This window comes from Boleophthalmus pectinirostris, unplaced genomic scaffold (genome assembly GCF_026225935.1).
Source record: "Boleophthalmus pectinirostris isolate CB_2022bp ecotype Guang Dong unplaced genomic scaffold, ASM2622593v1 HiC_scaffold_8, whole genome shotgun sequence".
In the NCBI taxonomy this organism is placed as follows: Eukaryota; Metazoa; Chordata; class Actinopteri; order Gobiiformes; family Gobiidae; genus Boleophthalmus; species Boleophthalmus pectinirostris.
The window spans coordinates 33,234,033-33,261,992 of record NW_026571515.1 but is presented as its reverse complement, the minus strand read 5'-3'; the positions used below and the strand labels follow the sequence as shown (position 1 = coordinate 33,261,992).

The 27,960-nt window shown below is 39.0% G+C and overlaps 1 protein-coding gene across 1 annotated transcript in view; it reads left to right on the top strand.

Annotated features, from left to right (window-relative positions):
* The window catches only part of ncoa3 (nuclear receptor coactivator 3), an 87,329-nt gene that overhangs the window by 55,383 nt on the left and 3,986 nt on the right, over positions 1 to 27,960 (top strand). Inside the window, exons 3-15 of the mRNA XM_055166090.1 lie at positions 10,626 to 10,733; positions 12,878 to 13,038; positions 15,963 to 16,063; positions 16,656 to 16,830; positions 20,223 to 20,405; positions 20,735 to 20,821; positions 21,352 to 21,492; positions 22,082 to 22,229; positions 22,833 to 23,323; positions 23,919 to 24,979; positions 25,594 to 25,717; positions 26,748 to 26,891; positions 27,544 to 27,771. Of these exons, the coding sequence (XP_055022065.1) occupies positions 10,645 to 10,733; positions 12,878 to 13,038; positions 15,963 to 16,063; positions 16,656 to 16,830; positions 20,223 to 20,405; positions 20,735 to 20,821; positions 21,352 to 21,492; positions 22,082 to 22,229; positions 22,833 to 23,323; positions 23,919 to 24,979; positions 25,594 to 25,717; positions 26,748 to 26,891; positions 27,544 to 27,771 (3,133 nt within the window). The 5' untranslated portion in view covers positions 10,626 to 10,644. The remainder of the gene's footprint in view (positions 1 to 10,625; positions 10,734 to 12,877; positions 13,039 to 15,962; positions 16,064 to 16,655; positions 16,831 to 20,222; positions 20,406 to 20,734; positions 20,822 to 21,351; positions 21,493 to 22,081; positions 22,230 to 22,832; positions 23,324 to 23,918; positions 24,980 to 25,593; positions 25,718 to 26,747; positions 26,892 to 27,543; positions 27,772 to 27,960) is intronic.

The following is a 27,960-nucleotide window of genomic DNA, read 5'->3' as shown; positions in this document are numbered from 1 at the left end:
TATTCCTAGATCTGGTTTGGTCTGGGTTTCAAAATGATTTGGGTGTTAGGTTGTGGTTTAGACCTGATTTATGACTTAAGTCCTGGTCCTTTATCCAGGTTCCAATCTTAGAACTAGTTTAGACTAGATTAGTCTTGGTTTAGTCCTGCTTTAGATCTGGTTTAGTCCTGGTTTATTCTTGGTTTAATCTTGGTTTAGTCTTGGTTTAGTCCTAGTTAGTCCTGGTTTGCCCAAGATGGCTTGTTGATGTACTTGACTGAAAACATGCACTTTAATAATATCATTTTTGTTTTTATGCAGCCAAGAATGAATTAGCTCTCTTGTAACTGAGTAAAGGCGAGATTAGCTGAGTTTTATTTCTGCTCTTTGTTCACATGTGCTGCCTAAGTCTTTCCAGCACATTCATGTTTACCATCGTCTAATTTCCACCTCACGTGTGACTCACTGACTGTGGGAGGCCAGACAACTCCATCTTTATGTTCACACAAAGAACGTCAACAGGCTCATCTCAACTTTCTCTAACACTTTTTGTTCTATTAAGGTTTCGCTAGGCCTCATAATGTTAAAACTACAATGAAGTATAAGACTTATCTGTACAACTTTGTATGAACTACAGCGTAATTAGCCCCAATAAAGCATGAGCAAAGACCTAAAGGTGTACTATGTAAGTTTTGGTTGGGAGTCTGTCACCTGCTTCTTTCTATGGATATGCCACTTTTCTACTTGGAATGTTCCACCTTATCACATTAAACAGTTCTACCTTACCTTTATACAATTACAGAGGGTTTTATTGCTCAAAGATACCAAGAAATATAGGCATTCTGACTGTAAGCAGCGTTGTCTCTTCATAAATCTGACCTGTAACTTGCTCAGGTTTGGTCTCCATGAAGATAGAAAGTTTTAATGCCATCTTGTGACACTTTCTATACAAAACACTTTACAGACCCTCCACCAGAAAAGTTACACAATGCACTTTTAAATCACAATGAACAAATAATTTATTAACAATGATTCACGCTTAGTAACTACTTAATAAAAGGGTTATGTGTTGGTTGTGTATTAATTAAGTACTACTAAGCCTGAATCATTCTTAATAAATGAGTTGTTCATTAATCAAGTATTTGTTCTTGCTTTATTAAGGCTAATTAAAGTGTAGTTATGATAAGGTGCTAGTATCTGTTCTTTCCAAATGGCTAGTTCCATCATCAAAATTATAAATAAATAAATCTCAGAATAAATAAATTCTGAGATAATAAATATTATGAGATTACCAACTGAAACGAAATATTGAAACCATATTTTGATTTAGTTTCAGAAAAGTAATTTGTAAGAACTGGTTTAGTCTTATTAAAGATCCTCTATTACACAAAATAGATTCTTCTGAACTTTACGCTATGTTATAATGTTACCTCATCAAAAACAGACCTGGAGTTGTGTTTTGTTTCATTTACACATGTCTGAGTGATCCTTTATTATTAGTCTGTCTACATCTCCAATGCTCATTATGATCTGTTTCATCTTGTGATGTCATGAAGGGGTAGTTTTCAGGGTTTTTTTACTTTTAGTTCAGAAGAGATGGGCAATTCCAGGGCTGAAATCATCCAAATGATTCTAGTGAGGGTGTATGGAATTTAAAAGCACAGTGGAGTACTTCCTGTATTACGACATGACGTCACAAGGTGGAATAAAGTGCTTTCAATTTGAGAGAAGAAGTCAGCGTAAATATGCAGGGTTTGTGTGTTAAACATGTGAAAGAAACAAAACACAACCCCAGGTATGTTTTTGATGAGAAAGCAGCATTATAACAGATTAGAAAATAGTCTAACATGGGAGCTTTAAGTCAGAATTGTAGCAGAATTGTATTCGTAGAGAATGTGTCAAATATACAGCACAATTTCCCGTTTATTCCCAAGATGGTTAGTTCTCTGTAGCAAAACGTAAAAATTGTTTGAAGCTGTTTTGTACTGACTCACTTGTAAACATGTGAATGCATCATCTGGAATAGATTTCCTTTGGTGATGAGTACCACAGGGCCCCACACAAGAGGGGCGCACTCTTCAGTGTGCCTTACTTCGTTAGACTTATGAATGAGTAAAATTTGTTTCGTGTACATAGTTGTATTATATAATCTATTTAATGTTCTGATAACTGTGATAGTGATTTTTTTTTTTTTTTTTTAGTTGTTGCGGCAACTTCCCTTTTCTGTGGAGATTATTAAGTTTTGCCTGGAATGTTCCACAAAATTACCTAAAAAATGTTGCAATTTCCATGGAAAATAGCAGGTGACTCAAACGAAACAAGTTATTGTAAATTAATACATGAAGAGAAATAAGTGTACACCATACTGTGGAACATTTCAGGCAAAGCAATAACATCTACATGGAGACAAGCAGATGGCAGAACCTCCACCAGAAAACTCACATAGTGCACCTTTAACTTATCTCATAACATAAATAATTGTTTGAAATTATAATTTTTAATTGTGACCCAATATATTCCACTTAGGTTAGGCTTATTTATTTCACTCTGTAAAAGACACAGCATGATTGACAGTATTATACAAAGGAATGTGGTGGATGGAAACCATAAAGAGACATTTATTTGTATGTGTGCTACGTGTGTGACACGACAATCAAAACAGAGATACATGCCAAGTGTAAAAGGAAATACCATTTGGAAAAGTGCTATTTAGTATTCACTATTAAAGGTGCATTGTGTAATTTTTTTGGCGGAGGGTTCGTCAGATGCTTCTCTACATGGAAACGTTATTGCTTTGGCTGGAATATTTCACACCATGATATTAAACCTTTCTATCTTCATGGAGAAAAAACCAGAGCAAGTTGCTGGTCAGATCTGTGGAGAGGCAAGCCCACTCACAGTCAGAATGCCTGTTTTTCTAGGTATTTTTAAGCTATAAAGCCAGCTGTAGTTGTAAGGCAGAGCTGTTTAATGTCATACTGTGGAACATCCTAGGCAGAGCATATATGAGGAGGCATACCCATAGAAACAAGCAGATGACAGAAGTTACATAGTGCACCTTTAAATCAGCCAATTTGTTTGTTTTGATTAAACAGCTGCTCCCTCAACATCTCAACATTATGTTTTTTTAAATAATGAATTTCATCCTTATCCAGCCCGTAGTGGACATCCTTACTCTTGTACAAAACCACTCTCAGTTTAATGTTCTATACAGAGGATCTAAACTATGAAAATGTTGCATTGTTTTATTAGACCCTTTATGCATTTTATGTGTCATTCTACTGTACAAAGTAGGAAAAAGTTTAAATAATTTAAACTAAAATTCTCTTTCCACACCAAGAAAGAGACAGCTTCCCAACAGTGTCCTGCCCTATCCTAAGTTGATCCTATCACTTGTGAACTTCACCGGTGTAGGATTTCTGAAGCTTCCTCTTATTTTAAACTCACCATAACATAGTAAAGTTTGTGGCCCCTCAGAGTGAGCCCCCCCCGCTGGGCTCCCGGGTCACAAACAGGGTCCTGACCTGGAGGAGTGCATTTCTCTTCTGTAGAATGAGCCTTATTTCACACCCCTCAAACGACCCGGAAAATATGTGGGTCAACTGTCAGTGTGAAGAGGCGCCCCCTGCAGGTGACCTGGGTCAAGATCAGGGGTGAGCGCGGGGTCGGGCCGTGAACTTCCTGGAGGAAAAGTTCTCAGTTGTTTATCTAAAGGGCTGGAGCACAGACCTCAGTGCTCTATGTATGTTTAATATATTAGCTTTATGGCAGGTAAAAGCAGATGAAGATACTTTTATTTGGATTTTAAAAAATATTATCTTATTTGATTAATTGTGAAACTAATTAACTGCTAAACTAATTAACTAACTTAATATTGTTTTATAATGAGTATAGTAATAGTACCTGCTCTGTGCAATGGACTTTCTAATATTTGTAAAGAGCTATATTCATAAAGTTTACTTAAGAATATGTAGAGACAAAATGGGACAAAAATGGAAAGATTATGTACTGTATGCCTTCTTTTGACTGATAACTGTTTCAGTGTTGATTCAACAAACAGAAAAAAGAAAACCAAACCATTCCTCTTAAACGTGTAAAATGTACTACTGTTGTCACAATACTAAAATTTCAAACTCAGTTTCGATACAGATTTTAACACCAAAATTATCATTTAAAATTTTTAGACAATGCTGTACTTTTTCCAAACTCAAAATAACAACATTTTTATTGTACCATGAGGACTTACATTATTCTATTAAAACTCAAGATGGAACTGTTCAGGAAAGGTCAGATTTTACTAGTTATGTGATTTTTTTTTTTTTGTATCGACACTTAAATCGTTAAATGAGTACCTAGTTTCGATACTAGCTTTAGTATCGATAAATATCTGACCACCCTAAAATGTACCACAGTTTGAGACCCACTGCTCGTATTTCAGTCGCCTTCATCTCCTCATATACCCCTCCGCGACCCTCTCAGAATTGGCTCGTTCCAGACCTCACTCCCGGAACCTCCTGCTGCCTCCTGCTATATGCCCCTCTGGCCCCCCTACCCCAGCCCCCTGCCCCTCCTGCCACCCTGCCCCTCCTGCCCCTGTCTATACCCCGGCTGCCTGGTGACACCCCGCCCGGTGGCTGTGGCGTGTAATTGACTCTCTCCCTCCCTGCGCCGGGCTGGAGGTGACCCATTTCCCTGGGGCATTCAGCAGCTTCTAATCAGCCATTCTCCGGGGTCACCTCTTTCTCTCTGCAATTAGAGCGACTTGCCTTTGAGAGCCCTGTGCGCGACACAGAGGCGGGCAGGCGGGCGTTATAGGGTCGTATAGGACTTACAGAAGACACTTTATGCATTTTCACGTATTTAATATGAATATACAACATACTTAGAGATAATTTTACATTTTGTTCACTGTAAACTGCTATATTGATCAAAAGCGGCTTACTAATACAAACTGGTGCAATGACTTCCTGTTCCAACCTGCAGAACTGTTAATCCCTACCTCCTTACAGTGGCATTTCAGAGTAACAAAAAGTAAATTTTTATTGAAGTGTTTTATTGTTGGAAAATGGTTACATGACCTCTTATGCATGACCCATGGAGTCTGATTTCTTTTGAGTAATCACAAGTAAATACAGAGCAGTGAGCGGACAAAAGGGACAATGCAGGATTACTTAAACAGTCAATCATGAATCAGAAAGCTAATGGGGGAATACTGTTAAAAAGTCATTAAAGTTGATTTAGCATATTATTTCCCCTTTAACATCAGACCCTTTTAAAAGTTGTGAGTCTTCACTGTTGTTACCCATTATGTAATGTTCCCAGATCAGTAGCTGAGTTTTGTTTTGTTTCATGCCCTCATGTCTGAATAATGCTGAATACTGAGCCTATTCATGGGTTTCAGATAAACAGTTCTTTCTTGATTTGAAGGACTTTGTGAGGACCCAGAGGACCTTTCCCCATTAAGAAGATATATTATTTTTATTTAACTGCTTAATTACTTTGACCACAGAGACAGTTGCATAGCTTGAAACTCATGAATTGGGTCCAGGCGGGTTTTGTCTGAGGCTTATTAAGGTTAAGGTACACTTTGATGGTCCCTCTCGAGGAAATTCATTCTTTGCCTTTGACCCATTGTTCAACCAGTGCCCCTGGGGCCACCTGTCAGAACTAACTGTCGGATAGTGCTGTGCCTCATGACCCATCTCCAGATCTTGAGCTAGGCTTGGTCAAGACTGCTTTAGTTGGAGGTTTTAGTTATGATGTATGTTTTGGGTTGATGGGGTAAACTGGAGAAAATGCACCCAAACACACAAAGAACATACAAACTTGAACTGAACCCGATTCTTGCTGTACCCGTTTCATTTTCAAGCTGAAGACTGTGAGATGTTTAGACGCACAAAGAACAAGTGGAGATTGTGAAGGTGAGAATGGTGTTAGCAGATAAACAGGTATGACACAGACAAAGAGCTAGAGACACGAGGAACTCAGGGGAGGAATAACACAGAAATCTGAACCAACTCAGGAGGAGGGACTGCGTTTCTTCACAGCATCACGTCTCGCCATGTTGTGTTTTAGACGATGTGCAGGTATTCCCTATTGTAGCCTTAAAAGAGAATACACACACAATTCCTGCACTTCAGAGGATCCACGAAAGCACCATCCTTATTGATTCTGTCTCACCACCAATGAACATCCTCTACCACATGTTTGAACCAAATATAAAAAAAAAAAAAAGATTAGAAAATGGTCTGTCTAAGAACGCAATCAGATTTTTTAATGGATTGCCGGTGATCGCAGTAGAAAGATTTGGAGATGATGGGATGAGATGATTAAATAAGAAGCCAGAACAGCTCCTCCGCTCTGGGCTGATTTGAAATGCAGAAGAGGCCGTGCTTTGGTCAGAGGATAACCATGTAATCAATGCGATGAGGAGGCTGCCCTGGCTCTGAAGGTTAAGAGGGTGCACAGGTTTTTGTGAATGTGTGTTTCCTTCCTTCACCTGAGCCTTGCTACTGCCCCCATTTACTTCTGTGTATGTGCGTATGTGAAGATAAATGAAAAAAATGATAATATTGCAGTAGTTGTTTGGGGATATGCAAAATTAGAATATTGAGTATATTGTCTATTATTAAAATGACTTAAAAGTGTAATCTTAACAGCACAAATCAGCTCACCTGTTGTAGTTTCAGTCATTTCTTTATAGTCAGATTGTGTTCATTTTCAGATCAAGATTCAGATTAAATCTGGAATTGAGCAACAACTTCAGACAGAGTAGTGCATCAAGTTAGAATGTTAAAGGTTCCATATTAAATAAATATGCTATTTTCTGAGCTCTGTTATAATGTTGTTCCCTCATCAAACACATACCTGGAGTTGTGTTTTGTCTCATTCTCATTTAGGCTGAGCTCTTAAACTCTCAAACAGGCCTCGTGATGTCATGTGGTAATACAGGAAGTGCTCCACAACTCTTTACTGAAGGACCTGTCAACTTGAAAACTACCACTACATGGCATCAGAAAGTAGAGCAGAGCATTTTGAGCTTTGGAAATATAGACAGACCTGTGTACTCAAGTATGTAAAGTGAAATCTTTTGTGGTTAGTTTTACGGTCCATTCATGTTTTGTACAAGACTTAAAGGGCCCATATTACACTAGTTTCTGATCTATGTTATAATGCTGTTTAATTGTGAGGTCCCACACAGACGCACCACATTTGGGCAAAGTGTGCTCTCAGTCAGAGGGACTAAGTACTGGAACAGTCTCCCATTATCAATAAGAGAGACTGCAACACTGGCCACTTTCAAATCCCATTTGATACAGTGGCTAAAGGAAAAACTGCTGCGCTGTCCATATTAAAAAAATAAATCAAATAAAAATAAAAAAGTTATCAAAAACATACCTGGAGTTTTGTTTTGTTTCATTCACACATGTTTAAGATACAAATTCTTCTCTCTAACAGAAAACACTATTCCACCTTCACGAGAATAATTTCGATAAATTTACACCTGGAATTGCCCATCTCTACTAAACACAAGGTAAAAGGTAGCTGCTGACTAACTTGAAAACTGAAATTGAAAAAAAAAATTGAAAATTGAAAAAACACTACATGACATCATAAGGTGGAACAGAGCATTTTGAGCTTTGGAGATGTGGACAGACTAATAAACCAAGATTACTCAAATATGTGTGAATGAAACAAAAGCCAGCTCCATGCATGTTTTTGAATAGGTAACAACATTCTAACATAGCTAAAAGTTCACAAGAGTCAGTGCAGTGTAATATAAGATGTATGCATATTTTAGCCTTCTCCTGATGTATTGTTAAATGTTAAAATTTATGGCCTGCACATCATAATTAAGATAATGCAAAACATTATCTAGGCAGTCATTTTTGTTAATATCAACCTCCCATAGTGTCCATCAAGCTCTACTAAGCAGGACTTCATATTAACACAAACTATTAACACTAACCAGATATTAAACAAATGCAAGTCTGTTTGAACGTTGTCCATGCAGGTCCATTATGTAACTTTTCTGGTGGGGTGTCTGTCACCTGTTTGTCTCCATGGAGATTTTACTACTTTGCCTTGAATGTTCCACAGTATAGCATTACACTTATCTATCTCACATTTATTCACCTACAATTGTTTTATTTCTTGTAAAATTCATTACAACAGTGAACAGTGTTACCTCATCACAGACCTGACCTGTAACTTGGCCTGGTGGTGATAATGCAATGTTGTGGAACATTCCAGACAAGCAATAACATCTCCATGGTGACAAGAAAGCTGCGTACATTCCTCCAAAAAAGTTACATATTAGCTAGATAACAGATTTCATAATTATTTGAAGAGTACACTTCAAACATTTCCAGCTGTGATTTGTTTTATTACTGACAATATATGCTCTAGACTTGCATATCTCAAAATCAACCACTGTACTATCCTTTTATTCATCTTTTATATATTTCCCACCTCTTAATCAGGTTCAACATTTGTGAAAAAATACCATATTTACACGTTTATTTATTATACATAAATGAATACTAAATAAAGAGCCCAATATGAGACTGTGGTATCACCGCATTCTTCAATCTAAAGACAACCATTTTCGTCTCTGCCCCTTCTGTTACTCTTTTACTTCTTTTTCTCTTCCCTCCATCTGCCCCTCTCCTCCACAAACCTCTATCATCAGCAGCTCACTTCCTGGACCAGAGTGTTGCATTATGGGATACAGACGGTGGAGTGTAGCGGGGTTATCATCGGAGACATGCCTAATCCTCTGTGTGTGTGTGTGTATGTGTGTGGGACGGATGTGTGTGTGTGTGTGTGTCAGCATGTGTGTGTATGCGTGTGGGAAGGGTGTGTGTGTGTGTGTGTGTGTGTGTGTGTGTGTGTGTGTGCGTGTGCGTGTGTGTGTGTGTGTGTGGGAAGGGGAGTGTACTATATATGCACAAATAGAGAGATGCCTACTGTTTTTCTCAAAGGCAGAGGCGGAGGGCTAGACGGCGTGTTGATATTTGCTGTTCCCTGCCAAGAGGACATTTGCATGATTTCTACATAATTTTAATCTAATTTTATCCTGGTTTGTAGTGTAACTGTCTGTGTAGAGCTACATGTTTCAGCAGGTGTTTCTCTTTAAAGGTGCAACATGTCACTTTTCTGGAGTAGGGTATAGGCCACCTGTTTGTTTCCATGGAGATGTCATTGCTTTGCCTGGAACGGTCCTGAGTATGGCATTAAACATATCTATCCAAATGGAGACAAGCAGGTGAAGCCAAGTTGCAATCTGAAATCTTCATTCACTTCCATTTATTCGTCGGTATGTGAGTGAGAATTTAAAATTAAAATAAGATTGTCCTACATTTTACAAAACAGTAGCCTGATTCATCACCAGGTTTTACTTCGTAGAAACCATCTGACCTTGCAGCATTAGAATTTGTTTGCTCGACGGTAGGCGGGTACTTTTTTCATTTAACCAATCGCTGCTATTTGGTTGTGATGTTTGTAATGCGTCGCTAATGGGGCTAACTGGTATATTAAGCTTTTCCCAAATCCCGTAGGAAGAAGGGCAATAACGTCTTTCTCCTTGATAAAATTCACCAAACATTCTCTTTTTTCTGGCTTTAAATCCTCGATCTCAGGAACTATTACCAACACAGAATGTATGACTCTTCGCTGATTGGCTGGTGCCTGAACTTGTACTTTGCACTGGGTTTGCGAACCGTCTAGTGCACAGGTGTCAAACATAAGGCCCGGGGGCCAGATCCGTCCCTCTAAGACCTTTAATGTGGCCCTTGGGTGATTTTCTACTAAAATATTTTAATTATATTTTCTATTAAAATATTGGTAATTTTCTGCGTCGCTTAGCATAGCAGCGTCTCCAGAGCCCCTGTGCATGGCCCCTCCCACCAGAGCAGCACAAATGAAGACTTGTCTCTTTCCAAACGCTCTTAAAGGACGATCGTTTTGACTGTTGACCATGACACCCTCATCAGCAAAATGTCCAACATGAGAAAAGTGGAGCCGAGTGCAGGATTTTCCAAGAAAAATTGACTTATTCCTGTTTACATACAAGTTATTGTTAAAACATTGTGTTGAAATTGAATTTTTCTTCAAGTTTCAGGTTGTTCATGATATTATAATATTATAATAAGAAAGAGTTCATCAATTAAAAAACATTTCTGTAATAGATTTGCGTTTCTCTGCACAAATATTTTAAGTTATTGTTATTTTTGGGGTTTATATGACATGAGGTTTCTGATCCAGCCCCTCTGGGGTCAAAGTAGCTTGGATACAGCCCCTGGACCAAAATGAGTTTGACACCCCTGGTCTAGTGTATTCAGTTTCCTGACCTAGTCTCTGGAGAGAAATGAAATTGAGCGAAGGCACTAGGTGGCACCAGCCTGGCTAACAAAAAAAGTATTAATCTATCTAAAATATATGAAATCAAACTTTCAAAATGATAAATACAAGTTACAGAAATGTTCAGAATCAGAATCCTTTTATTTATTTTTTAAGATTTATTGATGTATTTGTATTCATTCTTCTTCATTCATTTTAGTTTTATACTTTTATTTCTTGCAAACACACAGTTACAAAAATAGTGCTCTGAATGTCTCTAACTGTATTTGTGTGTGTTTGTGCAGGTGCTGATATGTGTGCAGGATGAGCGGACTGGGGGACAACTCCATGGAGCCTCTGAGCTCAGAGAACAGGAAACGCAAACTGTCCACGTGCGACACGCCTGGACTTGGGTGAGTGTGTGTGTGTGTCTGTCTGGGTGTGTGTGAGGGGGGTGAGAGAGGGTGAGGGAGGTGGCTGAGGAGAGAAAGAGAATTAAGAGAGGGTGAAGATGGATAAGAAGAGAGGGATAGAGACAGTAAAGATGTGACAGGAGAGAGAGGAAAAATAGAGGTTTGTTGGCAGAGAGAGAGAGAAAGGAGAGGTGGGTGAGAAGGAAAGTGAGTGAGGGGTGAGGAGACAGGAAAGAGGGAGTAGGAAACAGGGGAGAGGAAAGACTGAGAGAGAACCGAAAGGGAAAAATGGGAACAGAGAGAGAGGTGGAGGGGACAGAGGGGAGAGAGGAGGGGGAAATAAGAAGAGAGATAGTAAAGGAGTCAGAGACAGAGAGAGATGTATGAATGGAGAAAGAAGGTGGGTGAGAAGAGTGAAGGAAAAGAGCGGTAGTAAGAGAGACAGGAGGGGATGAGGAGACAGGCCTTTCAGTCTTTCCTCTCTCTGGTCTTTCCTACTCCTGCTTTCCTGTCTCCTCACCCCCTTCTGCAGGAGAGAGAGAAGGGGAAAGAAGGGAGGGAGGAGAGGGAGGTAAGGAGGCAGAAAGTGAAGGAGGAAGGATAGATAGAGACTTAAGCACGGACAGAGGAAGGGAGGATAAAGAGAGAGATACAAATGGAGAGAGAGAGGGAGAGAAGAATGAGAAGGGTGAAAGAAGAGAGAGAAAAAGAGGGAGTAGGGGGTGAGGAGATAGGAAAGGAAGGCAGGAGGCGGGGGGCAGAAAATATGTGAGATGGGAGAGAGAGAGACAGAGAGAAAAAGTGGGAGGGTTGAAGAGATAGGCAGGAAAAAGGGGCAAGGGGCGAGAGCACAGGGGTGAGGGGAGGAGAGAGACCGGGATAGAGCAAGGGAAATGGAGAGCAAGGGGGGTCATTTTTGGGTTTTCCTGTGTGAGAAGCTAGTGTCCTCATGTGAACTCTGAAAGATTTAAAATGATCCAGATTCTGAAACCTTTTATTCAGCACTTTTTCATTTGTTATTAGCCAGGCAGGAAGTCAGTAATCTACATTAACAGTCAAAAGTTTGGACACACTTTAAAAGTTTTTCTTATTATTATTTACACTGTAATACATTGTCACTGAAATCATAATATCACTTAAAACTACACTTAGATTAAAAAGGCACACCTTTCAAGTGAAGACTTCACTGATAAGCTCATTGAGAGAAAGTTAAAGAGAAAAGTTGCAGCTCCGTTGGCAAAGCAAAGGGCGGCTGTGAGTTCTGTAACTTCTTTCTTTGCTACATAATTCCATATATCTTGCATCATATATTTGATGTCTTCTGTGTGTATACAAAATATAGGAAGTGGTAAACTAAAAGTATGGCACATTTAATAAGAGACTTTTGCGAGAGTGTCCAAACTTTTGACTGATTCCAATGGTGGTCATTTAGTATCACATTAAGCCTATTTCATATGGATTGCCATAATATTATGTAAATGCTTCTTTTTAGGATAGGTTATTTGTCATTTGTAATTTAAAAAACACATTGGAAAAACATGTCATATTCGCCAGTGTTGTCTATTCCTTTACTTTATGCACTATTCTTCTGTGAAGTTTTTGTTTTCATAACAATTTATGTCTGTAAACCATCATTGGGATTCCTATTTAAACAAATGCTCAAATATCAGGGTGTACATAGAGGAGGAATATGATGGTTCCAACAAACATTATTGTTCTAACCAGACATGCCTTTATATTTTGTTACATGTTGTCTTAACTAAAAACATTTAGCCACTGGTGGAATGAGTAGGGAAAATGTGAACTAAAGTAAAAAAAAAAAAAAAGAACAGTTGCTTGGCTAAAATGTATTTAGGACAAATTTGTAAGGAAGTAAACTGAAGTGAATTATGCATGAAAATAAATTTTACACAATTTTCGATATTGATCCTTAAGGAAATCTAAAATTCATCAGTGGTTACGCAAAAGAGTACGATAGGTGATTAGAATTATACTCAATTTCACATAGAAGTACATGTTTAAAAATCTATTCAGAAAGTTCTCAGTTACAGTATGTGTTTCTGACTGTTTGTATTTAGTTGTTTTACATCCCGGCCTGCATAGTATCACCTTCTAAGTCCTGTATCTGTGTGTCTTTTCTTCAGGTGTGAGAGAAAGCGTCGGGAGCAGGAGAGTAAATACATCGAGGAGTTGGCCGAGCTGATCTCCGCAAACCTCAGTGACATCGACAGTTTCAACGTCAAGCCCGACAAATGTGCCATCCTCAAGGAGACCGTGAGACAGATCAGGCAGATCAAAGAGCAGGGTGAGGAGACACTACTGCTGTTGTCCTGCTCATGATGCCAGTTTGTAGAGTTAATGATCCTACATTGCGTGAAATTGACTTGTTGTTACCTTCTCAAAAACAAATCTGGAGTTGTGTTTTGTTTCATTCACACGTTTGAGTAACCCTTTATTGTTATTGTGTGTGTGTGTGTTTGGCCTCTATGTATCTCTTTAATTGCCTGGGTGCAGGTGATAGCACTGTGCCTTGGTTCTGCTGAGCTACAGTCTTAGCTCCTCACAGCTGCTCCTCTGCTTTACACAGGCCATTTTTACACCTCACACCTCCAGAGTTCTGAGCCGCTAACACTGCTGTAACTGTAACAATACAGCAGCAAGAATCATTTATTATTCACAATATTATTTGAGCCTGATAAAATGTTTGTGCCAGAACCTTTTATAAGTTTAGCTTTATCTTTAGGGTTGGGTATCTAGGGAACCTCACTATTTGATGAATTGCCACATGGGGATAAATAGATTTATTGACTGATACAATATGTAATATTTGTCTCATGATAATTTTGATATTGGGCATGTTAATATTCAGCATATTTTAGAACAATTAAAACAAAGCATTTTTACAACTTTGGAAAACTAGTACATACACTCTATACTTTAATAATTGGCATAATAAATTCATCCTCTTTATTGCATGAACAAACTTTGCTTTTTTCCCAAATCAACAACAATATGCCATGGCAAAAAAATAAATATATATTTCAAAAAGTCCAAACACCAGTCTATGTTATCAGTACAGTACCAAATTATATATACCACTAGTGTAATTTTTCAATTATTTTAAATTCTTATTATAGTATGATCAAATTAAAGATTATTCAACCAAATGTAGGTCATTTTAAGTCTTATTCTTATTTTTCCCTGCAGTCTACTTGTGTCAGTTTAGATTCTCATGTTGAAGTTGAATTTTCAAAGCTGTTTGATAGGGTTTTGTTTCACGTTTTGGTCTTGGCTCAGCTCTGTCTCTGCACCTCCTCGGGAACAGGAAGAGGCTGCTGACTGGCTGCTGACAGGTTGCTATAGTTACGCAGTGAAGACAGAAATGACACGGCGTTTAGTCTTTCACCTGCTCCTCTCTCACTCTGCCAGGCTCTGCTCTTTTTCAATCACTTAAAGGGGCACTGTGCAACTTTTCTAGTCAGGGGTCTGCTATCTGCTTGTCTCCATGGAGATGTTAGTGCATTGCCTGGAATTTTCTACAATATTACATGAAACAAATCTCCCTTGAAATTATTCAATTAGGCTACAGATGGTTTTATTATGAGATGAAAAACATGCATTCTTACTGAAAGCAGGTTTTTCTCTCCACAGATGTGATCTGTAAATTGGAATTAGATAAGTTTAATGCCATACAGTGGAAAACTGAAAGTTGAAAGTTGAAAGAATATGAGAATGTAAGTCATTGTCTGTAATTTATTATGTTTTAGTTTATGTCTATTGTCTAAAATGCATTTCTAAGATAAGTTAAGACAGCTGAAGAATGTCTCAAAGTTAAGAAATTTGCTTCTTGTTGTGCTACAAAACTTTAATGCCATATGGTGGAATATTCAGGCAAAGCAATAACATCTCCAGGAAGACAAATGGGTGGCAGAACCTCCACCAGAGAAGTTACAGAGTGCAGCTTTAACACTGAAATTTGACATGGTGACATCCATATTTATTTTGATGCACTACATCCTCTGAAGACCCCTCTGCGTTCTCTCTCTCTCTCTCTCTCTCTCTCTTTCTTACATATTATACTATTTTTCCTGTTTCTTCTCCTTCACTTTTCCAGTCGCTGTTTCTATGCTTTTTTCTCTTGCACTTTGTCTTTCCATCTCTCCTCTCTCCCTCCTATCCTCTCTTTCTTCTTTGCTCTCTCCTCTCTCTTGTTTCTCTCTCATCTCTCTTCCCCTCTCCTCTTTTCCTCTGCTCTCTTCCTTCTCTCCTCTCACTCTCTTTCTCTGCCCTCTAATTCCCCCCTCTCTTCTCTATCCCTCTCCTCTCCCTCTCTTTCTGCCCGAGCCCAGCAGTCCCTCTGAATGTGACACTGAATATAAAGCATGAGGATGGCTGCTACCTGCTCCTCTCACACAAAGCGTCTCTCTTCCTCTTCCTCCTCCTCTTTCCCCTCTCCCCTCTCCTATCACCCCCTCTCCTTACCTGGGCTCCTGTGCTTTAAATCCCCCCAAAGTCAAGTGAAGAAGATTGAGAAGCACTGCCCCCTGCTGGTGATGTTTAAGTAGTGAAAGACCAAAAAGATTAGCCAAATGAGTTTTTGCATAATGCTGATTGCTCTAATTCCACCTACAACAAACCTAGATTTCAACACAGTATTTGGCAATTTAACTGGATAGGCTAGTCCAGTCTTTTATGATAAAGGACTTTTTGAAGTGCGATATGTTGCTGATGAAAATATAGATGAGTAACGATAATACTGAAACTAAATTATGTCTCTGACAAAACAAATCTAAACCAACATTATCCCCAGAACTATTCTAAATGTATGATATTGTTAAAAAACTTGCTGCAATAAATAAAAGGCTGAATGAAATGGTTTTGTAGTTAATTTGTATCTATAATTACTTATTGGTTAGTTACTTATTAAACCCACAACACCTCAAATATAATCGTTCAGAAAATAGCACAAAGTTCCTAGCTAGTACAAAGAGAAAGTTCACATGACACAGATTTACCCCCATAAATGATTCTTTCATCTATCACCTTTTAAACAATACATTAATTACAGTGACTGGCCTAGTTGGAGTGCCTCGAATTTTTCATTTGTCATTTAAAAGTGATGCGATCCTGAAGAGCTCCTGATTGACCCACTGAGTCATTGATCTTTTTAATCTTAACAATATTTTGTATGCACTTTGTAACTGGAGTTATTGTTTTGTTGGTTTCCAGGCAAAGCTACATCCAGTGATGATGAAGTGCAGAAGTCAGACGTGTCATCCACAGGTCAGGGGGTCATTGACAAGGACCACTTAGGGCCGCTCTTGTTGCAGGTGAGTCTTGGTCTCTTTCTCATTGACATGCTAATAAGGCAGCTAAACAGAAGAAGAAATAATAATATAGGAATGTATAAAATTGTAATAAAAAAGTATGAGTGTCAATTTGTGAAATATATATCTATGTGACATTTATTATGTAATTCTCACAATTTAGATACCTTGTTTGCATCATACCTTTCTGTATTTACTCTTATTCTGAAGGGACTATACCTGTTTCCTTTCGTATATGATTATCTGTATAAGTTTTATACTGAAAATCTTAGATCAGTTTGTGCGAGGATTAGGGCCAACCTGAGGGCTAACCAAAATTGCTCTATTGGCCACATTTAACTCCAGGCGTCAACACAGTTTTGCAATTTATGACGCATGAACGTTTAATCCCCTGTTTGGCTGGTTTCTTGAAATGTGTTTTAGCCTGACAGACTTAAAGTTGTACATAAACCAAATTGTCTATCATATTACTTAACAATACTTTGAAAAATTTTATTGAATGATTTGATATTAAATGTTTGCTAACCTGATTTATTGAAGTTTAAACTCACTTGTTGTTATTGTTATATAACTCTGACTTATTTGTGTCTCTCAGGCCCTGGACGGGTTCTTGTTTGTGGTGAATCGTGAGGGGAACATCGTGTTTGTGTCGGACAATGTGACGCAGTACCTTCAGTACAGACAGGAGGAGCTCATCAACACCAGTGTGTACAACATCCTCCATGAAGAAGACAGGGAGGAGCTACATAAGAACCTGCCCAAGACTAACAGTAAGCACCTCCCTCTAATAAGATCAATGAAACCTAAAATACTCAATATGATACAACACCCCCTTTAATTTGTAGTTATATATAGTCACACATACAAAGGCACAGGGATGCACAATAAATCACAATCAAATTGTGATCAAAATTACAATATGAGTTGGGTCAATTACCAAGTCACAAAGGCATGAAATACACTAAACAGAAAAATCACAATTAGCAGCCCTGATTATTATATAAATGTTTATTCAAAGGATGTTTCATGTGTAATGTGTCATGTGGCAGAAGCAGAAGAAGATTAGTTTTAAAGGTCCTATATTAGGCAAAATCGACTCTTGTGAGCTTTAAACCATCATATTATGTTGTTACCTCCTCAAAAACACACCTCGAGTTGTTTTGTTTCATTCTTTTACCTTTAGTTCAGTAGAGATTGTCAGTTCCAGGGCAGAAGTTATCCAAAGGTGTATGGAGTTTAAAAACACAGTGGAGCACTTCCTGTATTATCACATGACATCACAAGGTGGAACAAAGTGTTTTCTGTTTGAGAGAAAAACTCAGCCTAAATGTGCAGGATTGAAACAACAACATTATACACACGGTCGAGAAAATAGTGCTTGACACTCACAAACAGGAATCATGGATCTTGGTGGTAATTGATCGAGCCACTATTACTATATAGATTACTGAAAAATAGCTTTGAACTGCTAATGTTTGGAGCATAAAGGTGTGCACATGAGCCTAATGTGGTCATTTATTGTGGTCATTCATTATATAAAAATGTAATTGTTTTGGATTCCAATGATTCATCTGGATCCTGAAAACTCAAATGGTTCACGGCTGCGTCAGAGGACCAACAGAACCTGAATGAGCTTGGCACTCAACTATAAACCTTAATGGTCCTATATTACACAAAATCGGTCCTTGTGAGTTGTGTTTTCTGTTTGAAAGAAGAACTCAGCCTAAATATGCAGGATTTATGTGTTAAAAATGTGAAGAAAACAAAACGCTCCAGGTATGTTTGTGATGACATTATAGCATAGATCAGAAAATGGCATAATATATTAGTAGCCCCTTTAAGGCAGCAGGAGTGACACTGGTCTCCAAAATATCTGTCTAACTCAGCTCTTTCATCAAATGGACAGGTGCAGCAGACAAGGGTTGGATCTGGGAGAGTGAAAGCAGAAATAGCAGGAAAAATCTCATGACCAAGGAAGCAGAAATCCTTTTTTGCAGTGTGCAGAATAAACTCCCTGACTTATTTATGCTGCTTAGCTCCTCTCCCCGTTTTTAATGAGCAGCTCTTGGGAAACTGTTCATGTGCACTGGCTCCTTACACCTGACAGAGCACACAAGGCCCGCCCACTGCAGCGGCTCGGAGCTGTCAATCAAACGCACTGGTCCAGACAGTGTAGAACAGGCCCCATTCTGATCCCACTGCCATCTGGAGACAAGTTACTCCTGAATAATGCACACTGTTTCAACTGCTCAATTCAACGCCTGTTTATATCTCTGCGTGCTCGTCTCTCTGGTTATGTCTACTGCTTACATGTATGTGGGGTAATACAATTGTTGGTAACACTTAATTTTAGGGTAATTTGATGCTAATTAGTATTTATTAATGACTTACTTTGCATCATTTTAATTTGCTACTGATTAGACTTTCACTAACACTCCTTATTACTGCTTATGCAAGTGAGTCAGGCAATATCAGATCACCACAGATCTCTCACACACCTCATTCCAACAGGCTGGTTGGTCGAAGGACAAGGACACGTCATCACTTGGTCTAAGCTGGGATCAAATGCAAAAGACTCTAAATGCTGAGCCACTGCTGCACCTATTGTCTCTGTCCTAAGTATGCAGCTGCTATGTTTAAAGGTGCACTATGCAACTTTTCTGCTTGTGTCCATGGAGATGTTAATGCTTCAGGCCTGATTATCTTGCATTCATTCAATTGAAGGTTTATTTATTGCTCAAAAAGCCCTTGAAAAACATGCATTCTTACTGTGAGTGTGATCACCACTCTACAGATCTGACTTGTAACCTGGTGATGTCACTTACATGTCTCCACAGAAACAGAAAAGTTGAATGCTATACTGTGGAGCATTCCAGGCAAAGCAGTAACATCTCCATAGAATCAAGCAGGTGACAGACCCTCTAACAGAAAAGTCACACAGCGCACCTTTAATTAAGCTGTGATTGTTGTAACCATAGGTGCAGATGTAGACAGCACTCCGCTCCTCTGTTATGTGAAGGTGACCTGTTTGTCTGTACTGTGTGTGTGGTTATCGGGGGGAGCTGTGATGAGGAGTCAGGCCTAAATGAGGATAGATTACCCAGTGTCCCTGGCCTCTGCCCACTGCAAACCACACTGAGGGAGAGGGCTATTGGAAATCGACTCCTTGGCTACATTAATCCCATGGTCCATTTAGCCAAAGGTCCACACAAGAGAGGCTTCTGCTTTTCAATTTGGGAAGAAAATGTATGTTACAGAGAGGTGTGTTGGTGGCTGCTGTTTATTAAGTAATGTCAAAATATATTATATTTTTTGATTCCTAAATATTAGTTCTGCACAATATAATGCAAAAATAATGGCTAATACTTGTTTATATTGCAAGAAAATAAATATATCACAACTACTCAAAGTTCCCATCTTGGTGTAATATTTTTAAAAAAGGCAAATTTCTACTTTTAGTTCAGTCTCTGTTAAGTTCACACATTTAAATAGTAAATTAAGGCATACACATTTTTGTTTTAAGTAACTGAACTAAATGTATCAAACGTATATTAAAATACTGCAATAATATTGTTATAGTGATGTAAAACATCTACTGAATATTGCATTTTTTTTGTGCAGATCTACTATATGTCTAATTGGTAAATTCCTGAACATTGAATAGAAAAAAGCAGTTAACCACATAGATAAACAGGTGTTTTCAGTGCAGTCGACATTTCAGTTAACGCTTTCTTTTTCTCATTATCTATTCATTGGTTTTAAACAAACAGTTTCTTCCTGATTTCAAGGACTCAGTGAGAACCCAGTGAGGACCTTTTCCCATTCAGAAGATAAGGTCTTTCTCATCTTTGTCAATCTTTGTCATTTTTTGCCTTATCAACATGAAACTTGGCACTGCACACACAGGTACAATTAGGATAACACCCTTCGAATTTGAGATGATTCGGATGAGTGATTCAAGAGTTATGCGTGGAATAGACAAACAAACAAAGACACAGACAGATGGTCCTTGCATTAATAGATACATAATATTTCGATGTGACTTAATGTGAATCACTCTGACCATGGAGACGGTCGCCATAGCTTGAAATTTATGAATATTGTCACTTAAAGATACTAGTCATGTTTTTTGTTTATGTAATATTATGTGTTTTCTCCTCAGTGAACGGAGTATCGTGGGGTGGAGATGCAGCGAGGCAGAAGAGCCACACCTTCACCTGTCGGATGTTGGTGAAGTTTGGCCACGCCCACGGCCCGATGGAGGAGGGGCACGGGGGACCCCTGTATGAGACCATGCAGTGCTTCGCTCTGACCCAGCCTAAAGCCATGATCGAGGAGGGAGAGGGTACGCGGGCATCCTCACTATATCTGCTGCGTGTCAGTTCAATGGGGAGGAACAGACGCATTTGAAACTAATAGAATATAATAAGCAACAGAAATGCCCCAAGCTAAATCATTTATTTCCTATGTACAGTGTATACCAGGTGTCAAAACTATGCAGCTCTTATACCAATTTTTGTTATCCCCAAGGCTTCCTGCTGTAAATGTTCTTATTAAAGCTATGGCGGTTCCTTCAAAGTCATGTAACCCTAATCTCCACCATAAATGTTACATAGTGTATCTTTACTGCCCACTTTGAATGCTTAATGAAATCCCCCTTGCTCTTTTGTACAGACCTACAGTCGTGTATGATCTGTGTGGCCCGAAGAGTGACAGCGATGGAGAGAACTGAGAGCTTCAACACCCGTCACGAGCTGTCAGGTGAGTAGCAGGTCCCTCTTTAAAATGCATATGACAGGTTCACACAAACATAGTTAACATCATTATATTTAAAGACGGGATAGTAACATTGATTTGTTGAGGTTTCTACTGTGTTGTTCTCTCATAAAAACATGCCTGCAGAGGTTTTATGTCATCCATGCATGTTTAAGTTTTTTAGCGATCTCTCTCAGATTCTGTTCAAACCCTCCTTACGGTTAGATTCTGTGCAATGCTCAGCCCACAAGCCTACATCAGCCACTCTCCCACATACTTGACAAACCAGAATGCAGTATTTTCATTCACAGGATACACAGTGATTGGGGATGACTTTGCACGGGGAGCAAAAAGAGAGCGGGACTCAGACCATCAAAAACTTATAAAACATGTATCGGCAAATATAACATTTTCAAAATAATAAAAAGCATCATGATGATCTCAATATGTTAAGTGTTAGCAACAAGAAAACCTGTGATCATGTGCTTTAAGTTTTCTTCTCTCTCTGAGTTCATTTCTTCTCTCTGACCCTGTAGGGAAACTCATTCAGATCGACCAAAACTCGCTCCGAGCCTCCATGCGGCCGGGCTGGGAGGACCTATTGAGACGCTGCATTCAAATGTTTCTTCAGCACAGCGATGGACAGCCCTGGTCTCACAAACGCCACTATCATGAAGGTGCATAGAGTTTGTTTAATGATACTTATAGCTCTCAAGATCTTGGCGCTGTTGACCTCTGTATAATATGCCTTTATGAGCATAGTAGAAAGATTTCAAAGGAAGTCATCTGGGGATAGTATGCTTTACACTATAGTGAGTTTAGAGCTATGACAGTTTATAAAAGAACAGAATGAGTGAGCGTAATAGTTAGAAATGAATTGGACTGGGTTTTAGATTAAAATTAAAATACATAAATATAAAGTCAAGTCAAGTCTATATTCTATAATGCTTTTATAATGCTGTTTCCTCATCAAAAACATATCCAGAGTTGTAAATAAATATAAATGCACATGTGATAAATGTTTAATGCCATATTGTGGAACATTCCAGCACATGTAATAACATTTCCCCACCTGAAAAGTTACATAAATTTTAAGACTTGACCTAAAACAAAGGAAGGACAGATAAATTGTTCACTGACTGGGTTAACTTACACCAATATAATTACGGAACTACGAGAGCGAATGATTAACTCTGAATCTACGTTAGAAAGATGTATAAAAATTGTACCACGGCTGAAATATATCTTGTGTTCTGTTTGCTGTAGCCTTCCTTCAGGGCCATGCAGAGACTCCTCTGTACAGGTTTTCTCTGTCAGACGGGACCCCGGTCACAGCCCAAACCAAGAGCAAACTCTACCGCCACCCCATGAGCAATGAACCACAGGGCTTCATCTCCACACACCTGCTGCAGAGGTCAGTCACAACATGGCCATAAGAAATACTCATAATAACTCAAAGATATAATAATTGGTCAGAATTCATATTAACAGTGTTGAGAATAAGTTTAGAATAAGTTTAATTTGTTCAGATATTTGATAAGTGAGATTATGTTCAAACATTAATCAAAAGATTTACATGAAGGCAAATATTTTACATTTCCAATCAGGAACATAGGTTTCAAATCGATAATTCAGAAAAGGAGCAGGAAGAAGTAAACGGGAACTAAATACTTGTACTGAAATACTGAACTGAGTAACTGCATTCTCTTACTCTCTTGGAGGAGTTCAGAAAACAGTAGTCTTCAGAATGTAAAATTTCCTAATATTATTTTATCTATACAATTTAAAATGTAAAGAAAAGTTAAGATTTTTTTATGTCAGTTATCCTGATGTTAAACCGATGAGATTTTAAGATGCTAAATCCCATTAAATTTAGTGTTCATTCAAAGTAATCTAGCATCTTTACTTGTTCACTTTTTAGAAACTATTTTAGTGTTTTCCATAGTTTTTAAAATTTGATCCTCTTTTCTACTGTATATCTGTTTAATATTCAATTTTATTTTATTTTATTTCATAGGGAACCAAATGGGTACCGCTCAAATCAAGGTGGTAACATGATGCCTAACAACATGAGACAGCAGAGTATGGGTGGTCCTAACCCAAACGCCCAGATGAACATGAACCCCAGTGGTGGCATGGGCATGGGCGGGATGGGTAACATGAACAGAGGATACGGCATGAATGACCCTAACCACATGGGTCCTATGGGTGCTATGGGTGGCGGGGGTATGTACGGACCTAACAGCGGAGGAGGAGGAGGTGGAGGAGGAGGCGGGATGGGTAACAGAATGATGCAGATGAATCAGATGAATCAGATGGGACCCATGAACCATCCCGGACAGGGCATGTCACAGCAGCCCCCCTTTCAGAGCAGTGGCGGGTTCGGTCTAAGCGGCATGAACAGTCCGTCAGGGAGCCCCCGAATGAGTGGACCCCAACAAGGCCTCCTCATGTCCCCACGGACCAGAGGTAGCCCAAAGATGGGAGCCAACCAGTTCTCACCTGGAGGTTAGTTTATTATTATATAGTCTTACATAGTCTTTGGTGAAAATACAATATCAGTATTGATTTAGGTATTCTGTAATCCTGATAACGATACATAGAGTTTATTTTTGAAATGTATTTATTCTGAAAACTTGTCTTTAAAGGTGTGGTCACACTACTGGTTGGTCCTGTTTGGATTCGGTTTGAGTCTTAATGTAGACTTGGTTAGGCTCCGTTTTAGTCTTGGTTTAGTCCTGATCTCATGAAGATTTAGTCCCTGTTTTGATGTGATGATTGTGAACACACCCTAAATATTATAGTTAAGGTTTCAGTATTAAGATAATTTTGAAAACATTGTAATCATTTGCTTTAGATCTTTAGATGCAATGCTACGAAAAGAAAATGATTCTTTCCTTTTCTTTTAGCTTACTGATTATCACCAGATCTAAACCATGCATTTAAATAGGACTACTCCAGGTCCATCTATCTATGTATCTGTCTATTTATCTATCTATGTATTTATCTATGTACCTATGTATCTATGTATCTATCTATGTATCTATTTATATTTGGACAAATATTTTGACATTTGGTATAGTGTAATTATTTTTTTTTGCAGGCTTACATTCCCCAATGGGCTCTCTTGGCAACAGTGGAGGCACTAGCAGCACGACCACCTTCTCCAGCAGTTCTCTCAACGCACTCCAAGCCATCAGTGAAGGAGTGGGGAGCTCTCTGCCCTCAACTTTAACCTCTCCTTCACCCTCTCACAAACCAGACAGCTCTCCCAGTGTGCACTCCTCTTCATCCCAGCCCCCTCAGCTCTCCAAACCAGGTCCAGATGGGTCCAAAAGTCCAGCAGGTGGTCTAGGGTCTGCACCAGACCACCATCACCCCATGCATCACCATCATCCACATCATCAGCAGCACTCACAGGCCGAAGGTTCTGCAGAGAGACCAGACAGCCAGGCAGCTAAAGAGGGTGGAGATACAGGAGGTGAGGGCGGAGTTGGTAGCTCTGAGCCTCCTCGCAGAGTCCCTGATAGTAAGGGACACAAGAAGCTTCTGCAGTTACTCACATCTCCCACAGAAGAGCTGGGACTTGGCGCAACCGGACCCCCGGTCCCACCCCCTCCCGTTCGTAGCTCCACTCCCGCAGACACCAAGGACCCCACTGTAGGCATGACGAGTCCCTCTTCTACCGGGGTCTCCTCCTCCTCTTCCTCAGCCACTCCCAACCCAGGGCAAAGTGCAGGTGCCGGATCTGCGTCGCTCTCCTCTGCACATTACACAGGGTCTCTACAAGAAAAGCACAGGATTCTACACAAGCTTCTCCAAAATGGCAATACTCCAGATGAAGTGGCAAAAATTACAGCTGAGGCGACAGGTAAAGTGACACTGGGCGGAGGACAGGAGGCAGGTGAGGCAGGTGCGACAGGGACAGGTGCTGCAATGATAACAGAGCCCAAGCAAGAACAACACAGTCCAAAGAAGGAGAAGGCCCACGCTCTGCTACACTACCTGCTGAACAAGGACGACTCTAAAGAACCTCCAGATGTGAAACCCAAACTGGAGGACCTGGATGGGAAGGGTCCTGTGGGGGCTGGGGCCAACAGGTGTGGAGGAGGCTCTGCTCCAGAACTGGCCGAGAGCAAGATCAAGTCTGAACCACCCGATGAGGTATAATAAAACATACATAATTCAACAATTTATGGCTGCAACTAATTCCAATTGTTGATTAGTCTAATTTTAATTCTATTGAATTAGAATTTTCAATACATTGTTAAAGAGAAAAAGGTAGAATATGAGGACTGGGGATTTCTATATAGAGACTAATTACATATAAAGTGTATTTTTATTATAATCACAAATTATTCATTCCTTTTCTGCCATATTGATTTTAAGCTACCATCTGTAATTAGATTGACCAGCCAGGCCCTGTTGTATTCTCACCTGTCACCACTAGATGCTATCTATGGTACTACTGTCTGATAGTGTGCCAGTTTTGGCCTGACAGATGAAGACCAAAGACCACAGGTAAGCCTGAACAAAGGCTATCTGGTAAAAGAAAATCATGTAAACTTACAGATGGTAGCTTTAATATTGCTACTTTGGTAATAACAAATTCTTTTGGTATGTGTTTTAGGGTCTCTATACTCGATACAAGATTATTGAAATAGTCAAAGATTATTGATTATTGTTGATTGGTCACATTTATTCTGAATAAATGTTACAGTCCTACAGCAATAATATGTATGTACAATTTGCACTGATCATTTCTGTGTTACTTTTAGCTTCATAACCTGGAGTCCATCTTAGGAGATCTGAGAGGTTCAGGCTCTGACTATTACCCTGATCAGACGGGAGCCGGAGCCAGCGACACAGGAAACAAGGGTTGCCTTGACGACGGTCTGCAGGGTAAGCTGGAAAGGAACAAAGCCTACTCAGAGCAACAGATGCAGCAGTGGCTCAGCATCAAGCTATGCATATAGTTCAAAGAGAAATGTCACCACAAGGATCACTGTTGTAATTGTGTTTGGTTAATATATATTACACTGTGTTATATTTTATAGTGTAAAGATGAGATATATATATTCTTGTGGTATATTTTTAAGACTCAGATATGTCTGAATTTTGATTTATTTGCTTATTAAAGAATCAAAGGTGCAGCCAGGCTTGTTGCAAAAAATATCAGGATAAATGATAATATTGCCACTGACAGAATAACCCTAAAGCAGGATAATCCCAATAAAATAATCTAATTGTACAATATTGTTAAAAGCATGCAACATTGTGTTATACAGAAATAGCACAATGAATTACTTGGAGCTAGTTAGTGAGTTAATGTAAAAAATAAGTCATCTTCTACCTTTGACCTTCTACAGTGCAAATTAGTAACACTTTATAATAACTATTTATAGCCTTTGTAAATCATGGGCAAAGACATAACTCATAATGAACACAGTTTATTAACAATGATTCAGGCTAGATAACTACTGAATTAAAGGTTAGGGTTAGGAGTTAAGCCTGAATAATTCGTAAAGGGTCCATATTACACTATTTTCTGATCTATGTTATGATGTTGTTTCCTCATCAAAAACATATCTGGAGCTGTGTTTTGTTTCATTCACACATGTTTAATATACAAACTCAAATGCATATCTCTTCTGAATAAATGGTAACAGGTAGCTGACAATTAAACAAAACACAAATCCAGGTATGTTTTTGAGGAGGTAACAACATTATAACATGATTTAAAGCGTTAAAGAGTCAATTTTGTGTTATTTAGGACATTTAATAAACTATGTTCATTATTTAAAAAAAGATGTATGCATGGTAAAAACTTAAGCCCTATAAATCATTGTTCTTTCTATTATGTGTTGAACTATAGGTCAATATAGTGGTGATTCTGACAGTAGTGTATAATAAAAGTTCATGTTGTGTGCAGGGAGTCCTGGGATGGGTCTGGGGCCTCGGGGGCAGTTTCAGAGGGCTCCATCTATGGATGGGAAGCCCGGAGCAGGGAGACGGCCAATGCTCATCAAACAGGAGAACGTGATGGGCAGCTCTGACAGCTTCCCTGGAAATATGGGTGAGTTTTTAAACTACAGTATATGTGCAATACTTTTATAAGTAGAGTTATCGGATTATTTAAATGTCCTGTTAACAGTTACCCTTAATGTGAGTGATTTCTTTGTTATTGTTCACCCATGCAGGTGTGGACAAGGAAAATAATGCAAAAAGTAATGTAGCAAAGACAAACGTAAAGAGAAAATGTTAAAGATTGAAAGAATTACTTTAAAATTCACTGTACTTAGTCTTCCAAATACAACGGTTACTCTAAAATCCACTGCTTGACTGACACGTCACCAAGAGTTTTTGATTTACAGATTTTTCTAGTGCATCTAAACACACCAAACATCAGATCTGTCTTTGATTATTCGATTATCAATTACATTTATTTATATACCACATTATAAAAACAACCATGGCGAACCAAAGTGATTCACAGGCTCATCACTCCAAAAAATACATAAAACAATATAATGACAACAATGACAATTAAGAAAACTCTAACCTTAGTAAGGTTTTAAAACACCCTAGAGATTATGCAGATATCTCTAGGGTGTTTTAAAACACCCTAAAACGCAGAATCTGATAATTCTGGCCATCTGATTTTTGCAGGCCATGTAATTGTACTCACAGGTTTGTTAATGTGTAACTATGTCCTTTGTTACTACCAGGGCCTATGAACAGGGGCTCAATGCCCCAGAGGTCACCCATGGGTGGGTCTGGGGACTGGGGAATGCCCAGTTCCAATGCCAGTCCAGTGGGAGCAGCGGGACACCCCTCTATGATGCGCCCGGGCCTGGACTACAACAGTAAGGCCATGATGGGAGGTCCTATGGGAGGTCGCTCCAACAGTCTGCCAGGGGCCCGCTCCATGCTACAACAGCAGCTCATGGATATGGGTATGTGCCATTCAAGTAAAGGATACATGCAAAATTGACGTTCTGGAGCTTTTAACTTTGTTCATTCATAAAAAATAAAAAAAAAACATACCTAGAATTATATTTTACTTAATCCCAGGATCGTTGCATCACATGTAGAAATCCTTCCTAATTTTACAGTACAGAAACCATTGTCAGTCTGCAAAGTAT